The 26,638-nt window shown below is 39.8% G+C and overlaps 1 protein-coding gene across 3 annotated transcripts; it reads left to right on the top strand.

The window, feature by feature from the left end:
• The first annotated feature begins 13,213 nt into the window (after window positions 1-13,213).
• LOC149467332 (cbp/p300-interacting transactivator 3-like) lies at window positions 13,214-24,343 on the top strand. Of its 3 annotated transcripts, XM_089671926.1 has the most exons (3): window positions 13,238-13,362; window positions 19,508-19,575; window positions 23,012-24,343. In XM_089671926.1, the coding sequence occupies exon 3, from the start codon at window positions 23,014-23,016 to the stop codon at window positions 23,554-23,556; it is 543 nt and encodes a 180-aa protein (XP_089528052.1). In that variant the 5' UTR covers window positions 13,238-13,362; window positions 19,508-19,575; window positions 23,012-23,013; the 3' UTR covers window positions 23,557-24,343. The 3 variants fall into 3 exon arrangements, with proteins under 3 accessions (XP_089528051.1, XP_089528052.1, XP_089528053.1); XM_089671925.1 differs by lacking the exon at window positions 19,508-19,575 and having other exon boundaries at window positions 13,214-13,362; XM_089671927.1 differs by lacking the exon at window positions 19,508-19,575 and having other exon boundaries at window positions 13,239-13,366.
• The last annotated feature ends 2,295 nt before the right edge of the window (window positions 24,344-26,638 follow it).

Below are 26,638 nucleotides of genomic sequence, written 5' to 3'. Positions count from 1 at the left end.
CATTCACTATGCCTGCAATAGGCTATATGTGAGATACAATCTAGGGTTTACAATTGTGCAACACATGGGAAACATACTAAAAATTAAATTAGTGCATTAGTTTGGCAAGGCTCTTCCAGCCCCACACAGCCAAAGCAGATCTTAACCCTAAAACTAGAATCTCATATAAGCTTTAACGTGGTAAAAAAAAAAGAAAAAACTATATATAAATATATATAAACACTATATTGCCAAAAGTATTGGGACACCCCTCCAAATTATTGGATTCAGGTGTTCCAATCACCTCCATGGCCAAAGGTGTATAAAATCAAGCACCTAGGCATGCAGACTGCTTCTACAAACATTTGTGAAAGATTGGGTCACTCTCAGGAGCTCAGTGAATTCAAGCGTGGTACCGTGATAGGTTGCCAACTGTGCAATAAGTCCATCCATGAAATTTCCTTGCTACTAAATATTCGACGGTCAACTGTTAGTAGTATTATAACAAAGTGGAAGCACTGGGGAACAACAGCAACTCCACGGCCACGTAAAATGACAGAGCAGGGTCAGCGCATGCTGAAGCACACAGTGCACAGAAGTCGCCAACAGTCTGCAGAGTCAATACCTTAAAGACCTCCAAACTTCATGTGGCCTTCAGATTAGCACAACAACAGTGCGTAGAGAGCTTCATGGAATGGGCAGCTGCATCCAAGCCTTACATCACCAAGTGCCATGCAAAGTGTTGGATGCAGTGGTGTAAAGCACGCCGCCACTGGAGTCTAGAGCAGTGGAGATGCGTTCTCTGGAGTGATAAAACACACTTCTCTGTCTGGCAATCCAATGGATGTGTCTGGGTTTGGTGGTTGTCAGGAGAACAGCACTTGCCTGACTGTATTGTGCCAAGTGTAAAGTTTGGTGGAGGGGGTTTTGGTGTGGGGTTGCTTTTCAGGGGTTGGGCTTGGCCCCTTAGTTCCAGTTAAGGGAGCTCTTAAGGCATCAGCATACCAGAAATTGCATACTCCCAACATTGTGGGAACAGTTTGGGGATGGCCCCTTCTTGGTCCAACATGACTGCGCACCAGTGCACAAAGCAAGATCCATAAAAACATGGATGAGCGAGTTTGGGGTGACCTCAACCCAATGGACCTTTTGGATGAATTAGAGTGGAGACTGTGAACCAGGCCTTCTCATGTGACATCAGTGCCTGACTTCACAAATGCACTTCTGGAAGAATGGTCAAACATTCTCATAGACACGTTACTAAACCTTGTGGACAGCCTTAATATTGAACCATATGGACTAAGACTGGGATGTCATTAAAGTTCATGTGTGTGTAAAGGCAGGCGTCCCAATACTTTTGGCAATATAGTGTATGTGTATAAAATATCACTATATAAGCTCACCTGATCTTAATCTGCTTGACTTTTTTTGTTGTGTATGCTACAGAAGAAGGTGTACTCACAGATATGAATCACCTGAAGGAACGCATTATGTACGAATGTGTTCAAATTGACAGAAATGTGGAGTTACTGCATCGGGTTCATGTGAATCTTGCAAAGCACATGGAACTTTGCATTACAAATAGTGGAAATCATATTGAAGATGGTATTGTTTTATATTCCAAGGAAATAAAATGTTGAAAAATGTGTTCAAAATGTATTGAAAATATGCATTTTGCCTATGTGTCCAAACATTAGGGACACCTTGGATAATGAATTTATGGCACTTCCATATTAATGTGGTCCACAAAATCATTATGGAAATAGCTAGACAATATTTCTGTTTTCCGGTATAATCCAATATAAAATTAATATTTTATTTTACTTTCCTTTCTTACCAAAAAATGTGTCCATGCCTCTTCTGAAACACTGCCAGGAGGGTAGCATAGTCATTTGCTTAGTTTGTGTATATGGTAAATAGGGACCTGATAATAGTGTCAGTCTAAAGCAATACTCTACAACACATTAGTGTGATATGCGCATTTCAGTTCATGCTGTTCAGAAGGTTTTTTTTTACTAATGGTCCTCTACATATGCTGATGATCATGGTAATTTAGGTTGTTTTAGGACAAGTTTACCATTTGAATGGAAGTGTCAAGTTTTTACCTGCTTTTAAAACATAGATGTTTTTGAATGCTCATGTGTAAGACAAGTCATGCATTATGCAATTTTCTTTCCTTCAACCATGGGTTCATGGAAAGAAAATTGCTCATTTCCCCCATCAGTACAGTCAGTGTTGATGGGGGAATCCCTCCCGCTGGTCTACAGTATTGTATTCTGACAGTAGGAGATTTCCCAGCAGTCAGAATACAATAATCACTGCCAGTGGCTATAGTGATCGAACTAAAAAACCAGACAGGCTGGTTGTACTGAAGTTCACCATTGGAACAACTTCAGTACAACCAGCCTGCCCATAGATGGATCAAAATTCATCCAGTTCAGCAGCATCTGTCCATTAATCACCCATCTGTTACCATAAACTTTAGAGAGTGAAAAAAAGTTATACCACACATGTATGATTCAGAGAGTGCTAAAAGATGCTCACAATTAAAAAGCATCGGAGAACTGGAAAAATGTAACCATCATTCAGTATGATTGATCTCAAAGAGTATAATAGAGAGTAGAGTAAAATGATTAGGAGAGCATTAACACAAATATCAATTTATTTTTTCTGTCTATGTCCCATTGGAGAGATTTCCCTTCACTTCCTGTCCTGGAGAAAAAACAGGAAGTGAGAGGAAATCTCTACAAAGTAAGGGAAGTTCTAATCTTAGATAGCTGTCACCAGAACAGATGCCCCCAGGGTAAATCTCCTTTTGTTCTAGTGACAACTCTAAAATGTTGAATTTCCCTCTCTTGCTGACAATGGTCACCTGGATAAACAGAGGGGTGAATCTCCTGAGTCGGAACACAGACATCAATAAAGACATGACAAAGGATCTAGCCCATCATTACTCCAAAAACGAAAAAAGCAGTTTGTCTTTACATGAGCAATGACCAGAAAGGAGTGCCTACCAGTACCTAGGTCAATATGTTTAAGCAACCTGTCTCCTGTGCACCTTAAAATGAGGTTCACAAGAGAAGTTTTTTTTGTTCAATCCAGCAGGCTGAACTATAACAAATTGAGAGATCGCCGCACTAACACAAGAAATGTTGTCTCTTCTACTATGCTATTGTGTTCTGACAGAAGGACTGACTCCCCCCCACCTTCAAGAACACACTGATCAGGGCTGGCAGCCATTGCCTGCCAGCTCTGATTGGATGCTGATCCAACATGACGGTTTTCCAGCACGACCATTGGACATGACACGACCGGGTGTACACATTGGACAAAGGTTTGCCAGTTCCTGCTGAACTGACCGTTGATAGATTTTCGGTCTGTGTATGCTCAGCTTTAGGCAGACGTTCTGTGAAATCGGATGATCTGCTTTGCTGCCAGTTCCTCTGCTCCAGAGTTGCTGAATCAAAAAAACTCTTGAAAAATCGATCTGTAAATTAAAAAAAAATTTAAAAAGTACTTGTAGTATCAGTTCTGGCTTCTAACACTTCCAGAAGGCAGCGGTGTTGTCATTGCTGCCTCCTGGGAAAGCTGAGCAGTTGAAATCACACTAGAATACCATCCGGCCCATTGTAGAAATGCATTCTTGCAAGATTTTGAACACCCAGCTTTCCCCGAGGCAGCTTTGGTGATATCATGCTCCCCTTCCAGAAGCGGCAGAAACCAGGGCAGAAATAAATATTTTTAAAAAATCTTTTTGTCGCAGCTTTAATTTTTGGCCTTTTTTTTTTTAATTATAGCCAATTATGTGAAGGGGAATTCCCCTTTGAGAAAGATGTTGGCTTCAGGTACACCTAAAAGAGTATTAAATCCTCAACAATTTGTATTCCAAAATGTTGAGCACAATAAAATAAACGTTTCCCAGTTAAGTATTTCAAACCCCAGCACTTGCAGTTTACAACTTTTAATGCTTTTGGTTCCTGTTGTCCCACTGTTGCTTCCCTGAACTTCCTCCCTTCACAGAAAAGAGTAAACTGTGTTCAGTACAGTCTCCAGTCAATATGTTAGTTTAGTGAAGGGAGGCATGAGGAGGAGGGAGGAGCACGGGAGCGCCTTGTCATCCTAGGAGATGGGGCTGTGTGATTCTAGTGATGCACACAGTGTAGGTAGACACAATTCTTGCATACAAAGGTCACTCTATAGGATGTTGCAACAGAAAAGAGCCATCCTAAAACAGGAAACCTGGGGCAGCTGTCATGGCACTAACTTAAACTGGACCACAGACAAGGATTAAAAGAAGTTGCATACTCAGCAAGTGATTAAATATGTCACTAAAATGCTTAAAAACTGAGTGTTTAATAGAACTTTTAGCACTCCCACCTGGCAGTACTAGGGTTGTTGGTTCGAATCCTAATCATGGTACCACCTGCCTGGAGTTTGCATATTCTCCCTGTGCCTGTGTGGGTTTCCTCTGGGTACTCCAATTTCCCCCCACACTTCAAAGACATGCTGGTAGGTTAATTGGATCCTGTCTAAATTGGCCCTAATATGTGTATGTATGAATGTGAGTTAGGGACATTATATTGTGCACCCCATGAGGGTTAGAGACTGATGTGAATGTACAATATATATGTAAAGCACTGCATAAATTAACCGCTATAAAATTGCCTGTAATAAATGAATAAATAAACATAAAATTGCAGCAGTACCAATTTTAATATACTCTCGACTGCTGTTCAGATCTTAGATTTTATAACTTAAGTGAAGAATTTGGAAGACTTCTGCATTACCTAAATGATATCTAAATCATGTACAAGAGCCATAGACATACCATCCTTTTCTATGTGTGACTTTGTTGACTATGAGTTGACCAAAAGGATTTCCTAGCTCAAGCATGGGTGTGGACACATTCAGTGGCTAAATTATTAATTTACAATTACAAATTTAGTTTTTTGCCCTGAGAGAGATTTTGACCCCTTTGAGGTGGTTAAGGATATTCATTTATTTGCTAGACGGTTATTATTAAGGGTGTTACATGAAAAACATGCAACCCATAAAAAAAAAAAGAACAAAAAATTGGGGAGTAGGGGTGTAGTTTGTAATGCCCTGAGACATTTTAAACCTTTTGATTTTTTGATGATTTTTCAGCTTCCTACTATGGATTGGAAACTATATTTAGCTGGCAGACCTCGACACTTTTGATTGAGGGACCTCTTCCATTTGTGTCTGGACTCAATGCTCATGTTTTTTCATTGGCATTCCATCAGAGTCACTGATGTTACCAGTGGGTAAGTGCTAATAGAGTCTATGACAGTTTCATTTTTTATTATATCAATATGCTATATACTTATGTCTGTTTATTCTTTTTTGGCCCATTTTGTGCAATTTCAGAATTATATACTTTGTCTCCCTGAAGAAGCAGACTGTGTCCCATGAAACGCATTGGAGAAACAAAGTATTAACTTGGAATGATTATTTCAATCGTGATATCTACGCTATCAAAGACCAGATTCTGCAATGTCGTTTGTCATTTGTGTTTGTTAAAAGCATGTCATGCTTTTTAAGAGTAATGTATGTGTTTAAAGGCTATTTTTCATTACAATTGTGCAAAATTTTATCAATAAAGTGGTAATTGGCATAACATTTGACTATATCGATTTTGTGGTATGGTACCTTCAAAACCCCATTAGTTTTTTAAATATTAATTTACAAAGGTCACTTACCAGCTGACCTCGGTCACACTGGATGCGATTTGCATGCAGTGCGACTTTCAAATCACATGCCAAATAGCAGCCTATTGTCCGCAATTAAAGCGGTCATATTTCTAAAATAGTACATGCACTACTCTTGGTGCGATTTTCATAGACATCTGTATCATATGTCTTGCAAATCGCACCTGAAATCGCCATGTCATCCGACTTTGAAATCGTGCGACTTCACTGTAAATTGCACAATTTCAAAGTAGGGTTTGATGTGACCGGGGTGTTAATTGATGTTTCACTGATCTGGATACATTGAATTGAAACATAATCCATTGCTAAGTGTTACAATACTTTGCAAATCACTGTAGTTCTTTCTGTTGCCTTATTTCTAGGACTAACAATGCTCTCTATTATGTATATTTTTTTAAAACAAAGTAATGGGGAAGGGCTGCTTTATAAATAAAATAACAATCAAAAGGCATGCTGTATTTCTACCAGTCCTAGCTTTGCTGTTTGCTTTCTGCAGCTATCAAAACTATTGCTTTGTCTTCACCATGCAGTCTACAATCCCTAGTGCCAAAAATAAACCCATATAAACATGAGTGCAGATGAATCAGATAAGAGCTGTAATTACAGATCAGCACATACAGTACATTCCTGTTTTGGAATGTAAAGGATTTATGATTTGTAAACATGGAACTGAGTGTAAAGGAGTACATGGAATCAAGCAATAAACATGGTTCTTGGCTTAGTGAGGATAGACAATGGTATAATTGCTCTAAATGTATACTTAAAGTAGGTCTTCAGTCACATTTTGCCATTAAAAAGTTTTTTTTTTTCTTTTGGGTAGAAAGTACATTTTCTAACAGGTACTTGTAATATCTTCTTACTCCACTCCCCCGCCTGTAGCCCACTGGGATACATGTGTCCTAGAAGGCTGTAGGCAGGTGCCTACGAGAGGTTAAAGTATTTCTGCTGCGCTGACTATGTTCTGCAGCTATATGAGTTTACGGTGCTTTTTCTCAACTGCATTGTTACAATGTAGATGTGTGGTGGATCTGAGGAATTGATTGGCTAGATTTTTCTGCCAATTTTCTAGAGAGCCACATAAAAAGGGGCTCTTCTGTGCCCCAGAGAGCTTTGCCTGGGAAATACTGACAAAATGTAGGCTGTTGTGCTGCTGGACTCTGCCCTAGTTGGGAGGTCCAGTCGGGTTCCCTGAGGGGCTGGGAACCTGAGGACTCTAATGGACTGTTAGTTATCAGCTATGGATTTATTGCCTTTGTGGATTACTATAAACCTGGGACTGTAAGGGATTATTACTACCTCTGTGGAGTATTTGCCATTATGGACTTTTGTCTTAAATAGCTTACTTTTAGGGCTCTGCTGCTACTCAGGTATGATTACCCAATAGTCATTTAGAACACCTCTTTACAGGGTTAGGTGAGAAGTTGCTTTGCAAGGACTGTCCCTATATGTCGGCATTACTTCAGTAGGGACTGTGTGTGTTCCTTTAAATGCTAGGTCTGAAGAGTCTCTAAGGCCCCATTCACACCTGAGCATTTTGTAGCATGAAGCTCCAGAATACTCAGGAAGAAAAAAATCAATATTACTGTATGGAGATGTTTCACATCTCCACTCCAAGTCACCTGGAGCAGAACGCCAGAAGCTCAAAAACATTTTGGAGCTAAGTGGTGTACTGCAAGGCGTATCTAAAGAACAGGGCTTTTAACAAGGGTAGAATAGACACAGTACATTATAGTCCAGCATGTAGTTTGCTGTCTAGTATCGGCTATATTGCCATTGCTAGGGACAACTGTACATGTATCATTACTTAAGGCAGCCAGCCAGTCAGGAGACGGGTGACTTGGTGTGGGTTGACAGTTACTCTGGTAGTGAAAGGGCATTTTGGCTGGCCCCTTCACTTGTGGCTGGTTCCCCACAGGCACAGCATACCTTTATACCTAGACTCAGAGTCACGGGAGAGAGTTAAGTAGGGGGGTGGGGGTCTGAGAAAAGAACAAGCATGTAATTGCGATGGAGTGTGTTTCCTGTATTCAGTAGCAAAAGCTGGACATGTCACTTGGAGTCCACATTCATATATTAAATAATTAAAAGTCCCAAAATCCAATAACACAGTGCTGTGTGCTAAAGAAATCCTCCAACGGAAAGTGCCTAGGTGTCCATACATCTCCTATTCATCTCCTTGATATGGCTAACTAGGGTGTGAGTGTGGGATCTGAACACCATCCGCTCCTTTGATCTCTTGATTGCAGATCAAAGTTTCTGGTAAGAGGCTGATTTTTTCTTTTGTGTCAAGCATTTGTGGACACCTCTGCATTTTCCATTGGAGGATTTCTTTAGCACACAGCACTGTGGTATTGGATTTTGGGACTTTGAATTATTTAATATATGAATGTGGACTTATATAATTTCAATTAATTTATGCACATTTTTTATTCAGCAGTATTTATTTGATTTATTATTGTTTATGATTTTTTAGTGTTCAGCGCACAAATCTTTTTATATGTTTTGTATTTTCTGGTGTTCAGTGAAAGAGTAGCAGCAGTTCACTAATTGTTTCACTATTATTTCAGGATATGTATTTTTTTCACACATTTATTGTATTGTCTGGGGTGTAGCACAGGTTTTTTTCCTTTTTTATCTCCCCCACTAGGATGCCAAAGGCTGGCCATACACTACATTTTTTTTGAGAATTTTGCTTTAGATTTACCAAAAATCATATAATATGAGGTCAAACTTAAATAACACTTTCAACTGTATCCAATTAGGCAAGCTTTGCACTACACAGTTGAAGGTAATTCTAAAGGAAATTGGGCAGAACTTGGACAGAAAATTTTAAGAAAATTGTATAGTGTATGGCCAGCCTAAGCCCCACTCACAAGGCTGCAGGAGTTGTCTTCCTGCTGTCCTTGCCCCGTGCATGTACAGTAGGCAAACTTGCTGCAAATCATCAGGAAGTCACAGAAGGCTTCCAAATCCAGCGTTTTGTCAAAATGGGTGAAGGAGCAATTTGCAACGTATTCATTATAAACCCTTTCCCTTATAGCCTCAATTCACAACGTTTACCCACCAGGATAAGAGTTCCTATTTTTAAAAAAAGGTTATTTTTAAGATTGGTCCAATGAGATTTGAAAATTACAGTCACATAATTAAAAAATGAGGATATTACTCCTTGTGCTGAGGCTTTGTGAATTGAGCCTTATGCGTTATTAAACTTAAGAAAGAATTTAACCAGACAGTCCACCAGCGATGTTATCCAAACAATGTTAGAACAAGGCTGATTGGGGTTAAAAAAGGGAACATTTGTCAAGCAAGAGGCTACATAAATAGTTTCAGACTTGTTGGCTGACAATGACCTTCAGACATGAGCCATCACTTAAAGGGAACCTGACATGAGAATAATATTACTGCTGTCATTAATGACTAAGAACACAATGCCGTTTTTTACGATTTGTAAAGTGCATTCAGTCCTTAAGGAGAAAAGCCCAATAAAAATAGCATTAGGGCCATGTAACACCAGCAATGTTGTAGTAGCTACAAATCTCCCTCGATTTATCTGGTCATTTGTAGATGGCTGCAGAGTTGTTGCCATAACAGTGTATAATTCTTGTTCATGTGTCTGTAAATTGTTGGTTTACCTTGGTCAGCTTCATTGGGTTACACAAGTAGCTACTAAAGCAGGGGATTTTAAATACTGCAAAAAGGCCATAACTGATTGTCGGAGCAATTAATCACTGAAATCGCTGTGATGCAAACATTTCATTGACATAGTCATTGATATAAATTTTTTCCTAGAAACACATTCTTTAACTTGATGTTAAAAACTGTTTGCGTGCCATGAGCCTAAATATAGCTTTGAGAGGTAATAAATACCTAAGAGCAGGGGCGGACTGACCATTTGGAAACTCAGGCACTGCCCGAGGGCCCAGGGTCAGTAGGGGGCCCCATGAGATGCCCCTGGTGCCTTTTTCATAGGCGTTTTTGAGTTTGGGCAAGGACACAGGGGCCCCATGATCCCCTATTGCCCGGGGGCCCCATGAGTTGTCAGTCCACCCCTGCCTAAGAGTGTTTCAGTTAAAGTGTATGCCTGGGCAAAATAAAAATATATTCAATACATCTTTTCAATACATGACAATTTCCCCACTTCTTGTCTTTTTAAAAAAGCTGCAGGCAAGAAAAAATACTGCATGATCTGCTAGAAATCCAGTGTGCTCTTAAATTTCTGTTTGGGCTGACAACACGTCACCTTTCCGCAATGAAATTGACAGCCCTACTAACTGAAATACAGAAATCCACCCATAAGTATTCCTCTTTTCCCCTCTTTGAACACATACGTAGTTTTTTTCCTTAAAAACAATGCTGCTGCATTGACTTCAGGACTGCTGATAGAAACCACGGGGCCCCATACAGCCAACCTGACAGAGCCCCCTCAAAAAAACCCCAAAACCACACAGTTTACTAGGCTTCAGTTATGATTGAACACAATGTGTGATTGGTACCAATCCCTCATTGTGTTCATTCAGGAAAGTAAGCAGCTAGTAAATGTGACATATTTACCGGACCCTTCCCTCAGTCTCCATCCTGGAGGAACCTTTTGCGTGACTGCAGTTGCAGGTGGAAAGGAGAGAAGGGAACCCGGCAGCACTGCGGGATTGGGGGCACACAGAGGGCCTGGGCAGCAAAAGGAAACATATGGTGCACAGGGAGGGTGATGGGTCCCAAGGGGGACAAATTACTGCAATCAATCCCATGTATGGCTCTCTGCAACAGATGAAAACCAGCGGGAGGGAGAGGAGAAGAAGCCGGCTTTAAGCTGCTGCAGAGAGAGCCATACAGGGGATCGGTTCCAGTAAATGCCCCCCCACCGAGTCGATCACCCTCCCTGCCCACAAATCTGATTCACCCAGCTGCCTGGGCTCCCCTGCTGGCCTGGGACCCATACAGAGGGACTGGTGGTACACCCTTATCCACAGCCCTGATTGACTCCCAAAAGCCTGCCCCCAGACTATGTGTAGAGATAGAGCTCTTGGGAGACATAAAAAAAAAACATCTCACAGGTGGGTATTTTGACAACATAGACCCTATTGGTAAGCATGTCATAATGTGCTAATCTAGCATACTAGCACATTATTTATTTATTATAGGTAACTGTATAGGTACTTGTATAGCGCCATCAATATTATAGGTACTTGTATAGCGCCATCAATATTATAGGTACTTGTATAGCGCCGTCAATATTATAGGTAACTGTATAGGTACTTGTATAGCGCCGTCAATATTATAGGTACTTGTATAGCGCCATCAATATTATAGGTACTTGTATAGCGCCATCAATATTATAGGTACTTGTATAGCGCCATCAATATTATAGGTACTTGTATAGCACCATCAATATTATAGGTACTTGTATAGATACTTGTATAGCGCCGTCAATATTATAGGTACTTGTATAGCGCCGTCAATATTATAGGTACTTGTATAGCGCCATCAATATTATAGGTACTTGTATAGATACTTGTATAGCGCCGTCAATATTATAGGTACTTGTATAGCGCCGTCAATATTATAGGTACTTGTATAGCGCCGTCAATATTATAGGTACTTGTATAGATACTTGTATAGCGCCGTTAATATTATAGGTACTTGTATAGATACTTGTATAGCGCCGTCAATATTATAGGTACTTGTACAGATACTTGTATAGCGCCGTCAATATTATAGGTACTTGTATAGATACTTGTATAGCGCCGTTAATATTATAGGTACTTGTATAGATACTTGTATAGCGCCGTTAATATTATAGGTACTTGTACAGATACTTGTATAGCACCGTTAATATTATAGGTACTTGTATAGCGCCATCAATATTATAGGTACTTGTATAGAGCCGTCAATATTATAGGTACTTGTATAGATACTTGTATAGCGCCATCAATATTATAGGTACTTGTATAGATACTTGTATAGCGCCGTCAATATTATAGGTACTTGTATAGCGCCGTTAATATTATAGGTACTTGTATAGCGCCGTCAATTTATATAGCACTTTACATATACTGTATATTGTACCTCCATACAAGTCCCTAATCCTCAAAGAGCGTAAAATCTAAGGTCCCTAACTCACATTCATATACTTAGATTGTAAGCTCCAAGGAGCAGGGCCCTCCTAACCCTCTTGTATTGAACTGTATTGTTGCTGTATTGTCACCCATTATATTGTAAAGCAAACTGTTGGCGCTATATAAATTCTGTATAATAATAATAATATACTAGGGCCAATTTAGACAGGAGCCAATTAACCTACCAGCATGCCTTTGGAGTGTGGGGGGAAACTGGAGTACCCAGAGGAAACCCACGCAGGCACAGGGAGAACATGCAAACTCTAGGCAGGTGGTGCTGTGGTTGGGATTCGAACCAACGACCCTAGTGCTGCCAGGCGGAAGTGCTAACCATTTAGCCACTGTGCTGCCCATATGCCATAAATCTCACAGGGGCACATTAAAGAAAAACTTTAGTGGAGCTTAATACTACTTAAAAGCGGAGCTCAACCCAAAAGGGGAAGTTCCGCTTTAAGGACTGCTCCCTCGCTGTCCATTAAGGATTGGCACCTTTGGGGAGCTGGGGGGGAGCGGGTACCCGAATTTGACAGGTACCTGCTCCCACTTCTGGTCCGATTGCCGCTGCGATCGGAAACGGAAGGTGTCCTCCCCCCTCCCTCCCTGTAGTCTATTGGGACACGTGACAGGTCCCAGAAGACTACAGGACCATTCACACAGTGCAGCGCTACTCGCGCATGCGCATTGGGTACCCGGCTGTGAAGCCGCAAGCTGTCACAGCCGGGTGCCCACACTGAAGATGTGGGCCTCCAGGAATACAGGACGGCAGGTGAAACAGGCTGCGGGGGACACACCACGGGACCAAGGGACAGAGAAGTGGCTGTTTTTTAAAAGTCAGCAGCTACAGTTTTTGCAGAGGCTGACTTTTATTTTTTGATAGGTTGAGTGGAGCTCCGCTTTAACAGCAAAGTTCAAAGGACGCTGGAGCTGGGCGGTTAAATATTACTTACAATGCATTCACTGAAAAAATATAATTCATCCAAGGAGCAGGGCCCTCCTATCCCTCTTGTATTGAACTGTATTGTTGCTGTATTGTCTCCCTGTATATTGTAAAGCGCTGAGCAAACTGTTGGCGCTATATAAATCCTGTATAATAATAAAAATGCTCAGTCATTAATTTTGAATACGTTATATAGGGTTCAAGTCTCTTAGCTATAAACTTCAAATAAGGATTGCTATTTGTTAGCTATGTGATCGTCGATTTTAGCTCTGGTGGCTGCAAACAAGGTCTGTTTCGGAAAATAACAATTGTTATCGCATAGTAAATTGAGCCTTATGTGTCAGTGTTGAAACCCTTTGTAAAGCAGCAGTTGATCACATCTATACACACGTTTAGGGACATCTGTGTGGCTGCATGCCAACCAATAGGGAGTGACGGGAGGGACTAGGAGGCCACCGCCTCCCTACATTCTCTTTCTATAGATTCCTATTCAGCCACACTAGCTGTTGTAAGGACTAGGGTGGATTGTTTTCTGAATTTCTGGATGCTTTGCTGTATGTCCTGACAGTCCAGACACAAGACAAACCAACTGAGCCAATTGCTGGTGGGTATGTGTGTGTATGTTGTTTTTAGATTATTGTTTTTTGTTTTGTGTTTTTTTTGGTTTCTAAATGAATGACTGAGCTGTAATGATAAAAGCTGTAAAAATAATAATCTGTTTTATAATGCGGCACTAGAGTTTACTGCCGGTATGGGTAAGAGTCTGTGCGATCGCAGGGCTTTGATCGGTTTAGACTTGGTGTTGGTAGGCCATGTAGGGGTTAAACTTTTGTTTAATGTCTTTGTTTTCATTTAAATCCCATGTGACCCAGCATTGCAGCCCAGCAAGGTGTGAATTGCACAAACACACATTCCAAATGCATGCTTTGTGGAGGCTGACCAATGGATACTTGGTTTTATACAGTCCTAGATCTTTTCTGTGCATGTATAGTGTTGATCTCCGGTAAGGCTCGCTACACAAAGCGTTACACAACGATAACCATCTTTATTTTTTTAGTCATGTGACTGTAATTTTCAAATCTCATTGGACTCGGCGGTTTAAAAAAAAACAAAACAAACCACAACTGTCATTTAAAAAAAAATATCTAAGGATTCTTATTCTGGTGTTTTTAGCTTTGTAAATCGAGCCTATAGCCAGTTAATTGTTCACATCTCAGCAGTAAGCTGGGAAGTGCAGCTTTGTTTAACCCTGAGCAGCAAATCCCTTTATTATGTAGGGCGAAAGCTGTGTCACAACATAGGATCAGTAAGTATGTCATTAACTCCTTCAATGCCAGATGTCACAGCCAGCGTTCCTTAGCTAATGGGCCGTGGGTTTTTTGCAAGGAAAGGGCTACAGGCTTTTTTCAATGATCAGAGCCAAATGCAGTAATCAATAATGACCAATCAAAATGCATTCTAGTAGTCACACTAGTATAGGAAAGGTTCTGAAGGCTTCTGACCGGGCACTTTAATTTGGTTTTAGTCCTTTTTTTTCCTTTCCATTTTTCTAGCAAACTTTTCTGAATTCAGATTTCACTAATCAAAGGTGCTTTCTTATATTATTATTATTATTATTATACAGGATTTATGTAGCGCCAACAGTTTGTTCAGCGCTTTACAATATAAAGGGAGACAATACAGCAACAATACAGAGGGTTAGCAGGGCCCTGCTCCTTGGAGCTTACAATCTAAAATTGCATTATGTTTTTTGGGATCGCAATTATATAAACAGTTTAAAGTGACCCAAAACCTCGTACTCCAAAAAAAAATCCATACACATCCACTACTTAATGGCTCTGTAATCTATTTTTAATGAAATAATGTCTTACTGTGTTTTTCTGCTTCCTTGTAACATTCTCTGTGAGCTCTCAAATCTCTCCTTTTGCCACCTTGCTTCCATTCGTTTGGAACAAGCAGTACACGTTAGTTGTGGTCATGTAGACTGCTTTATGCGCACCACAAATCCCAAAGTCCATGTCAGGAGCAAGAAAGAGAGGGCAGCTACATTTTTACATACAGTGGGATCATGGAGAATGAACGTAGCCACCCTTTAACAGGAAGTTGGATCACAGCAGCAAAAACAAAGGGATTTGGAGGAGGCTGAAAGCAATAGAAGGCACTTTTTTTTGAGTTAAGAATGCATACTTGAATAGTTTGCAGAATTTGTTTTTTTTAAACCAGAATTTAGTTTCACTTTAAGTACGGGCTGACTCCTCTAACAACAAAATATGCCATAAATAGTAACATTTTGAAAAACGCACAATTTTTTATATAGAATGAAACTTTTTGTCCAGAAGAAGCTTGAACTTGCTAAACGTCTGCATGTTAATGTGTGATGTGTAGAGGCATTGAGGTGCAGTACAATGTTTTGTTACAATGAATTAAGCTTTTACTTTTTTTTTCCTTAACTTTATTGCAGTGTCACAAAATCGTAGTTTCAAGTCTTTGCACTGCAGCATGTCACAGTGCAATGTAATGACGTGCGGTGAGCCAAGTTATGCTGTGTAAAAGTGCAGCATGTTTTTATTTTTACACAATGCACTACAACCTACCTCAGTGCACTTTTGTGGTGCGAGCAGGGCATATAGAAACAATTGATTTTTTTATGTGCATTGAGGTCTATGCAGATCAACGCAGCTCAAGGGAACTAGTTTGCACAAACTCATCTATTGTATCATCTCCCCTCCTTCTCCACATGTCTACTACTGCTCTGTGTTAAGTGCATTGCTAAAGATAAGTGCTCTATCATCGTTGATATTTTCCAAAAACCAGAATCACCAGCTCCACTGCATATATTGGACACATATTCTATAGTCTTTTCATGTTAATTAAACATTTTCAAATGTATTTAGGAGTATTTTCTTTTGATGTCACAAACATATTGGCCATATATTAGCTCAATGAGACTTACAATTGCTCCTCGATATATGTCCATTTATTCACTTTTTTTCAGGATTTGGGTCTTCCTTCAGACCTATTCCTTGCCTTAAAAATTAGCATTGTACCCTGTATTAACGAGTGGTCATTTCTCCTTTGGATTAAGAATGGCACCCATACCCATGATTACATTGGTGGGCAATGCACCCACGCTGTGCCCTGTGTTGTGGTACGAAGCAAAACTAGGTAATGTCTGAAGTGAGTTGGCAGCCCAATTCAAATTAATTGGCTGCCTGAATGCAATAGATGTTAATGCCTGTTTGTTACAGCACTGCAACGGGTCCCAAATATCTATAAAGATACTAACAAGATCAGATTAACCCCTTGACGCCAAGCGCATGCAAATATGCAGCCTCTCGGCATCCAGTCCTTGACGCTGAGCAGCCGCATATTTGCGTGCAGTTAGACAATACATATGTGCTGAGAGCACGCGCCCTGCGCGCTCCCAGCACATATGTCTGTGACTCACGGAGAGGTCCCAATCTCCCCTTTCAATCAGGACCTTTCCGATCATGTGACCGCCGTGATGGCGAATCACGGCAGTCAAATGACCCTAACACCCCGCCTCCCTCCTTCTGAAACATTTAAAGGGCTGGGAGGCGCCGCCACGAAGAGGTTAAAAATATGCTGATCATACACATGCTACTTCCCGTTTAAAGCAGTCAAGCATTTTTCAACCTGTTCAATAGCATCTTTTTTTTTATTTAATAAAAACTTAAAAAAACAAAAAGTATTCAAAACAAAATCTATTGGATTATCAAACACTTACATTGAATCATTTGAGGGCACTCACAGGATTTTGGGGGTAACGTAAATCTATTTAAGCTGACTCACATTTAAAATTGCTGTTTCTTTATTGTTCTGGGATCTGCAACACCATCAAAAAAATTGGAAGATGTATTATGTATAACAGAGCAAATGATTATGTCATGTTTCACAAAACCTGGCTTCCCCACCTCTGTTGTGCTTCAATAAGCTGCTGTCAGCCTTTGCTCTCATTCACAATGAACGATCAAGATTGGGCTCAGGTAAGTATGGGGGGGGGGGGGGTTACCTTAAAGCAGAGAATACATTATGGTAAAAAAAAAAAACCTTTTGCCTTTAGAACCACTTTAACCACTCTTTCATTTCAGTCTGTACACAGAGTACAATTTAGACTTGAGTTCAGCTCAATTGAACTGTTTAAAGCCTTTTTTATGTTTTAGATTAGAGTACAAAGGGGGTTAGAACCCCTGTCAGGTTTTTGTTAATAAACCATCAAAATATTCCAGCCAGAATGTCAACGTGACATCCAGATTAAGTGTTTACTGAAGTCCCACAAGTACAACCTTGATAATAAAAAAAAAAGATCTAACATTGGTGTTTTGTATTGATATGGGACTTCAGTAAACAATAACTCTGGATGTCACATTGGCATGATGGCTTTCAGTAACAGATACTCTGGATGCCAAGTTGGTATGATGGCTTTCAGTAAATGGTTACTCTGGATGCCAAGTTGGCATGATGGCTTTCAGTAAATGGTTACTCTAGATTTCAAGGTGGCACGGTGGCTTTCAGTAATCAGTTACTCTAAATTGCAAGTTGGCATGGCAGCTTTCAGTAAATGGTTTCTCTAGATTTCAAGTTGGCGTGATGACTTTCAGTAAAGTTACTCTGCATGTCAGGTTGGTATGATGGCTTTCAGTAAATGATTGCTCTAAATGTTACGTTGGTATGATGGCTCTCAGTAAATGGCTATTCTGGATGTCAAATTGGTATGATGGCTTTCAGTAAATGGCTACTATAGATGTCAAGGGTTACTCAGTGTTTCTCAACCTTTTCTCAGTCAAGGCACCCTCTAAAATTATGGACAGTCTCAAGGCACTCTTTAAAAATAAGGACAGCCTTAAGACACCCCATTCTAAAATGTAAAAAAACTCTTCTAATCGTTTTACATAATGCATCAACATCCATACATGTAGGACACTCAACGTTAGAGGTGGTTTATTCTTCAAAATCAAATACACTTTTGCACATTGGTACTGACTAGTATTCCATTGTTTCTCTTCTCCCTCAGTTTTTCTCCATCACTCAGCTAATGTGACCCCTGCACTGATGGAGAGAGGCAGGAGAGGGTCAAACAAGAGTGATATGCAGACGACCAACATCCTCCTTATCAACTGCTGACATCATTGGTTGTCAGGATGCCAGTGGTTAGAAGGTCATAATGGTGCACAGTGTAAACCTGTAGCTTTGTGTAACTAAAACGCAGGCTTGATCCACCTCTGGCTTGCATACTATTTTGGGCAACTTTTAGCCATTTTGCCAAGATACCCCTGAAGAAACTGGGTGCCTGGGTACCTTGGTTAAAAAAAGGCTGCTCTAGATGTCAAGTTGGCATACTGTCTTACAGTCACTGGTTACTCCTGGATATCAAGTTGGCATGGTGACTTTTTTTATGATTTTGAAATTTTTCTGGTGACTCTGTTATAGCCATAAACTCTCCCCTGTAGGCGGGTTTGCATGAGTTTTGGCTATGTGATTTGCTGTATTGCAGGTTTTTATTACTGTCTGTGTCACTGCTGGAGAAATTCAACCTCTTTGTTTTTCCTGGTGACCACTGTGACTGGGGCTGAAAGTAAGGGAAATCTAAAATCTTGAGTAGTCACTGGAAAAAGAAAAAGAGGAGAATCTTTCAAATGGAGACAAGAAGACATAAAAGAATTTCCTTCTACATTGAGATCTTGTTTTTCCATTTCCTGTTGTGACTCAGGACAGGAGGTAAAGAAAACAAAATCTCAATTGGACCCAGACAGCATGAAGAGAAAAAAAAACTTGAAAGGGTTTTAATTATTCCTTACTTTTTTCAAAAACAAAAAAAAAGTTTTGGCTTTAAATATAGTTTTTTTTTTTTTTTAAGCAATATGTACTATTCCATAATCAGAATTTAGGAGTTGGATCAAGTTAACTGATCCAACATATTGTTGTAAATCTCTGCGGCTGTAGAGATTTTTATGTCAACTAGATAGCTATTTTAGGGGGAATGTGGGAGGTGAGAACAAAGGCAGATATAAACAGTGGTATGTAGGAGGAATGTTCTAAAATAGATATGTTCCTTTTGAAAAAGGTGTCTGTGAAAGAGTATATCTTTTGGCAAATAAAGTATAACAACTTCTTCATAATTTGCATCTAAATGACGATAAATTTTTTAACATCTTTAGGACAAACTTTTGTAAAAACTGCCAGTGCTGACCACCCTTTCTGAAAATACTAGATGCCTAGACTTGAACTTTACCAATGGAATTTCTTTTAGTTTTTGGAATTTTTGTTCAATTTCCTAATCGTTAATGGGGTCGGATTGTTGGAATACAGTGTTCATCTATCTGATGCAATAACTACATCAGTATTCAGAAGAGACATATTCTTCAAGCAGTAGGTGACAGTGTTTATAAGTTTGAAGCTGCATCTATGGTAAACTGTCTTTTCTCTGAATAAAATGTACCTTTTCCTTGTTGTAGAGAAGCAGCAGAAAAACACGTGTGGACTGTGCACTTGTCTGTTATGTAGGGCTACATACGGAATTTCTAACATAAATTGACATTTGTTTTTGACTGCAGTCGTGAGAAAATTCCAAGAAGTAGGATGGAAAATGTTCTCGTTTTTGTTTTTTTAACATTGAATTTTGTTTTCGTTTGGGGGGGGGGTGTCCATTCACTTCCAAAGCAAACATTTATTATATTGCACCTTACCAAGTATTAGATGTGATATCTGCATTCGTTTTCTTTTTTTAGTCTATTTTCATCTGATGATCCGGCCAGTACCAGTTTACAGGGATGAGACAAACCTTTTACAATAACAGGTGTGCTTTCAATGATCAGCTTTTATTTATTCATGTAAAACCTTTATGTCAAAGGGAACAAAACAGTTTTGTTTTTTTTGCTGTAATTGATTATAAAGTGTGAGCTGGAGTTTGGCTTCAATTTCTTAGTGCATTCTACTAATACGTTTAACTCTACCCTTCGCCACAGACTGACAGTGCTGTTGTCTGCTGTGCCTCATGTGCTCCTTCATCTAGAGCAGGGGTGTCAATCTTAATTTCATAGTGGGCTACATCAGCATTATGGTTGTTCCCAAAGGGCTGGTTGTATCTGTAAGACTAGATTTTCAGAACACCCCACCTCCCCTTACATCAGATGTTAAGAGTCCCTCACCTTCCCTTACATCACAGTGCACCCCCCTTTACCTTTGTGCTGCTGCTGGGAAGAAGCTGGGAGTGGAGCTGGAAAGCAGAAAGCGCAGGGTCTAAAGGAGGGCAGGAGTCAACTGCTGGAGTCTGCTGAATGTTGAGGCCAGGAAGGCAGAGATGAGGGGGTATTGTGGCTGCAAAGAGAGGTGCAGGATCTGTAGAAGGAGTTTTGCCCTCCTCTCTGCTACCAACTGCTGAGACTGGGGGGAGTGGGCAGAGAAGAGGGAGTGCCACAGCTGCACTAGAGGTGCAAGGAACAAATGAATTGACCTGGATGGCCGGATTCGACACGTGATCTAAAGTGAGGGCACACTAATACAGGAGGTATTAGAGGAGAGTGCCCCCACCAGGTGAAAAAAGACAAAAAAGAAAACTAATGCAGCCAGCACATCTAATGATTGGTAAGTTATAATATAAGGCATTTTTGGTTGTTGGTTTAATACCGCTTTAAAGCTGAAGTTTAGATGTGAATTGTATTGCATAATTACATTGGTCCGGTTCAGATCAATGTATGCATATCTCATACTTGACCGATACCTGTGTACACTGCAAATCACTCTAGTAGTCGCCACCACTACAGTAATACTGGCAGTCTTCTAGGACCCTGATAGGATATGGTGGAGATTGTGACTTCACTGCTCCACCTCATCCAATCAGAGAACAGGTTTGTATCAGAAAAAAAAAAATACTAGGCTTTCTCTGAATGGTGGCAGTGAGAAGCTAGCAACTCCCTGTGGTTACTGTTCAGAATTGCAGCAGCTCGGCACTGGAAGTGAAAGACTACTGCTATCAATGTAGTAGCGGCAACTACTGCAGTGATTTGCAGTTTACACAAGGATCAGTCAGGTGTGAGATATTCATGCTTACGTTGATCCAAGCTGGACCAATATAACTATGCAAAAAACCATACCTAAACTTCTTAGTACTCTGAAAGTAGTCAAGCCATTGGATCAGCATGACAGCCAGGCAGATAATATTTTCTGAAGGGAAGGGTAGCCATGGCAGGCTCTATATTTCATAACTGCAGCTTTCCTTTAAGGTTTATATTTGCACATCGCTTTCTATAGTTCACAAAGGAAAATGAAAACTAAAGATGATCTTGGGAAAACTCCCTCGAGTGCCAGGAGGAACATCTATACAGAGCAACATGATAGCTAAGTGTTTAGGAGTCTTGTCTTACAGCACTATGTCCTTAGCACAAATCCTACAAGGTACAATAGATGCATGGAGTTTGTATGTTCTTCCCACATTTTTGAAGGTTTCTCAGGTGCTCCAACTTCTGATTGTACACTAATCAGCTTCTATACCAATTAGCCATAGAATATGATTGTGTATTTGTCATGGACCTTGGCTTGTAAGTTCCTTTTGACCAGATAGTGATTTGTTTTGGTGTAACTTACTTTGTAGAGTGTACAGTAAACTCCACTTTTTGATAAAAGCCAAAAAAAAAACATATTACATAAGTTTAGCAAGCCTTTCAGACACTTACCTCTTTCTATGTATGGAAGTACAGAGATAAACCTGCTGTGTGGAAGGTTCTACCTATTCTAGTCACTTGATCGGTAACAGTATTGTAGTAACTCTGTTCCAACTTCTGGGAAAAACAGGTCAGTCAGAGTTTCTATTGCAAATATTTCTACAAACTTGGTACATAACATTTCCAGTAATCTGTTGCTACAAAAAAATATATACTGTATATATAGAATTTTTGGAAGTATTAGAAGATCTCCACCACGATTCTAACCATTATCCACCTTACCAGTGTTGGTAGATCCACCATTTCTAACATTGGGTTAGTATCATATTATACCTATCTTATCTTCTGTTAATATCTGAACTATCAAAAAAGATTAGTGTGTTCTCTGAAGCTTTTAAAGCTATAATACAAATGTTCATTTAATGGGGTCAGCTTCTGAGATTGTTCACCACAACTCCTAAGACTGCCACACAAAGGTGGCAGAGTGTGGCTAGTTTTATCAAGGTGTTTTACAGCAACCTTGCAATGAGATTAGGAGGACAAAAAAGAAAACTAAACAACCATACTTAGTTGACACTACTTAATATCTATATAATAATATAAAACAGTAAACTTCTTTTTTAAAGCCCACCTCCAGGCAACACTTTTCCCTTTTATTGTTCTGAATAGAGTGGGAAAGGGTTGGAACTTCAGACATGATTGTATCACAAGGTTGCATACATGCAGGGGCGAACTGACCATTTGGAAACTCAGGCACTGCCCGAGGGCCCGGGGTCAGTAGGGGGCCCCATGAGATTCCCCTGGTACCTTTTTCATAGGTTTTTTTGAGTTTGGGCAAAGACACAGGGGCCCCATGATCCCCTATTGCCCGAGGGCCCCATGAGTTGTCAGTCCGCCCCTGCATACATGTTTACAGGCATTAAGAGGCAGACAAAAAAACATCACTTGCACATTAAGGAGAGGAACATTTTGGCTAGAAAAACGCTAGACAAGCCTAAATGCTAGACACGTTGAGCATTAATTCCATGACCAGAATAAATTAATATTCTGTCCAATGGATTGAATGAATGCCCAAATGCTTGACACGCCTAAATGTATTTGCAAAACATCCTGTGTGTATGAGGCCTAAAGGTGATATGCAACCTCACTATTTTTGAAAGTTTCATTCAAAATACCAAAAAGAACACAAGCCGGCATGCAAAAAACGTTATTTTTATTTGCTTTTAGTATTAAGAGTCAGTACTGAAAGTTGATATATGATAAGGACCTCTTGCTAACAACACCCAACACCAACACTCAACAGTTTACCTATCAAACTACAACATCATGTAGATCCCAGTATATCTGAACTGAAAACTCTTTTTTTTATTTTTTAAACCGAAAGTTTCCAATGGGGATGTCTACTTGGGTGGCAACTCTTTCTTTACATTATATCCTGCACACAGTACAAGAAAAAAGAATCCAATGTTGAATCCAAAATGTAAACTAAAATGTTTTGGCTGTTGCTTTAACTATGTCAAAGTATATATGACTGTCAATTTAAACAACTGTGATATTTTGTCAAATTCATAGGGATGGCAGATCCGATGATGATGGCAGCCATGCACAATGGACATCCCAACTACAGGATGAACATGAACGGTATGCAGACTCCAGTTCCTCCTCATGCTATACGAAACACAATTGCAGCACCAATGATGCAGTATGGAGCTACCAGTCCTGATGGAAATATGAGGACAAGAATGAATATGCACCAGCATACATCAGCAGTAATGTACCCTGGACAAGCCCAGCCCTATATGGGAACACAGCAACTTATGGCCACTATGCAACTACAGAAACTCAACAATCAGTACCAGGGATATCCAAATATGGGAAACCCTGGACTATTACAAAGTCAGCTCACCTACAGAATGGCACCTAGTCACCACCAGCACATGCCCATCTTAAATGTGACAGATGCAGACCTCATTGATGAAGATACATTGACATCATTGGCTCTGGAATTGGGTCTGGACAGAATTGAAGAGCTGCCAGAGCTCTACCTTGGACACAACGAGATGGACTTCATTTTGGACTTCGTAGGCAAGCAGCAGGTCAGCACAGTAACATGCTGATGGACACTGTTCTGGAAGAAAGTTCAGATTCATTTGCACTGCATATGGCTTATATAAAATCTGGATTTGTTCCCTTCCTTCCCCTGTCCTGTTTTTTGTCGTATTGGAACTATCAAAACTATCTCTTATAATCCATGTTCTGACTCAGAACAGTCACTAACAGGCATGGGACAATATTAATGGATTGACTATTTTCAGTAAGAATTTGCACTGCACTTGGTGATGGCAAGCTTTGGCTAATATTGAAGGCGAGTGCTTGTACACATTAGTGTCCCAGTTATCACAGTAAACATTCCCAGAACAGTAAAAGAATACAACTAGTGTCAGGTCTTTTCTGAATAACATAAGTCCTATTGTGAAACTTGGAAATAATGATTGTATACTATGGATTTGTATTTGCATGTAGTCACGGGTGTACTTTGCAGATCAGAGACTTATTTGGTGTGATTATGTTATCATATTTGATGCCATGTCACTGAACTTCAAAGGCACCCTTAGAACTTAAAAGGTGAGTGGTCAATGGGGACATACATTTTATCAAGCTACAAATGTGGTTTAAAGCTTTGTTTCTTCTTGCACTAAACTTACTATCGAGAGCAGAAACTGTAGATTACTTTATTTTTGCAGGGGATGAATAAAATCCTTTAATATAATTTAAAGATTTTTCTATGATGCTCCTCGCAATCTAGAAGGGCTGGTCCTCTCCTTTTTGGAAATGATGCTTAGGGAATTCTAATTGTTTGTCATTTGCTGCCTGATTCAGTAATAAAAAAAAAATCAACTTGTCTACGTGGCTTTTTTATTTTAATATTTTTTTTTTTTATTTAGAAAAAATTATGCAAACAGAACTAACTTAACTTGACTAGACATTGTCAAAATACACCGTTTTGACCGGATTTCAGATATTGCAATGATAAATTTCTTGCATATCACAAACCTTATCATAAAGTGAATAGGTAAAATTTTTGTTTTTACTGACCCAATGCACACTTATTGTATTTAAAGAAGCCCAAAACCAGATTTGATTCTCACACATGCCAACTGATCATAGTTGAATTGGGATAGGCTTTGACCCACAATCTGGCTAGCTGATATGCGGGATAAATAAAACGTATGGGTTGGAGTCTCCAGGTTGACCACAAGTTGGCCATTTTAAAATCACACTAGGACTGTGCTATTTGTCCCATTGCCATTACAAAAAAAAATGTCACCAGGACTCAGCGGTCCTGGTGAGTCCCAAGATGTTTGTTTAGTGCTGGAACAGCCAGCTTTCAGCCAGGTGTCTGGAGTCCATCACAAAGCTCAGGAGATAAAACAATCAGCTCCTGGGCTTCAATCCTACACAGCCCTTCATGAAGCAACTCACTGCAAATTCACATTCTTGTCAGTATGGAGGCTTAGGCACTCTAAAGTAAACTACTTTGTGAAAATCACACTTTTACATTTATATTTTGAAGTAAATATCTAAGGGTGTAAAAATCACATATACGGTGAGTTGGGAAAAATTAAACACATTCTTTTTTCTATTTCTTCCAAATAAACCTAGTAAATAAAAAAAAATCTACCAAATAAAGTACTAACTGACCAACAAAAAAATTAATAGAACATTGTACACTACACATGGTAAAAGGTATAAGGTGTGGAGCAGAGATATCTCTGAAACAAAATTGCCCTTCAACTTAAGGGGATTGAGGAGGAAAAAGGCTCATGAACTCAGCTGGTTACTTTAAATCAGGGGTGTCCAGCCCACAGCTCACAAGTCACATGCAACCCAAAAAGGCTATGAATGCAGCACAACCCAAAATCGTAAACTTACTTAAAAATGTATACTTAGTGAACACATGCAATCAGAGAAAAATGTAACAATGTCTCTTTACTGGACTGTAATAAGTTTTATCTTCCAAAAAGAAAAATATCCCACTTTTCACAACCACGCCTTATTCATGTCATGTTTTCACCAGCACCTATATTTGTGAGCAACTATTTTCAAGGATGAAGCACACAGCTGGCAAAATAACTCATGAGAATCCCTTGAGAATTGCTACTATATTCTTCGAACCAGATATTGCATTCATTTATCAAAAAGAGTGTCCAATATCACACTAGTTTTATGATGCCCTCTTTTACTTTAACAATAAAAAAATCTTACAAAAAAAATGAATTTTTATAACTCAGGTACATTATCTATATGGCCTCTTGCACATGTGAGTAAAGAATGCTATGTTTTTTTTACTGATCCGATATGCGATGTATTGTTGTCTATGGGACATTGCACACTGCTGAGTAAAGATCAGTAATACAACATTGAGTACAGAGAAGTAAAACAAAAGTAGAAATGTTTTAATTTGAGTGCAGTGATTTACTTGCATACGTGGGTTTACTCGTCTATAAGCATTTTTATGTGAGTATAAATGAGTATATTACAACACTGACAAGAAAAACTTTGCTCAGCTATACATTTATACACCTTTACTCGTCTATACTCAACATTACTCAGGTCTTTACACACTGTTTTTGACCCCTTGCACATGGGTGTCACAAGTTCCTGCGTAAATATCAGTAAATTATAAAGCCCGTGTGCAGGGGGCCTATCAGTGATCATTAACTTGTGATCTGCCTGACTTTTTCTGCTCATCAGCTATCCTTATTGTTAGTGTATTTTATGCATGGCCCAATGCAAATCTTCTTCTTCCAGGAAAGTCAAAAGGTTGGACACCCGTTTAAATTGTTCTCTCAAAGCTATGCTAATGCTAGGGATGCTAAAGCAGTGTATATACTTCCACAGTCAACCAGTATGAGTACACATAAGCCTTGATCATTCTGATGAATGGTTGCCTGGTAATTGTATCCTCTGTCATTTCATGTCTATAGCAGGGGTGGACTGACCATTTGGAAACTCGGGCTCTGCCCGAGGGCCTGGGGTCAGTAGGGGGCCCCATGAGATGCCCCTGGTACCTTTTTCATGGGCTTTTTTGAGTTTGGGCAAGGACACAGGGGCCCCATGATCCCCTATTGCTCGGGGGCCCCATGAGTTGTCAGTCCGCCCCTGGTCTATAGGCACCTTAATTCTTCATTCTATACT

This window comes from Staurois parvus, unplaced genomic scaffold (assembly GCF_062004578.1).
Source record: "Staurois parvus isolate SC_StPar_1 unplaced genomic scaffold, SC_StPar_1.0 ptg000115l, whole genome shotgun sequence".
NCBI lineage: Eukaryota > Metazoa > Chordata > Amphibia > Anura > Ranidae > Staurois > Staurois parvus.
This window is presented reverse-complemented; position numbering and strand designations above follow the sequence as displayed.

Coding starts and splice junctions, on each gene's coding strand:
- LOC149467332 (XM_089671925.1), top strand. CDS start 23,014: ATGGCAGATCCGATGATGATGGCAGCCATGCACAATGGACATCCCAAC.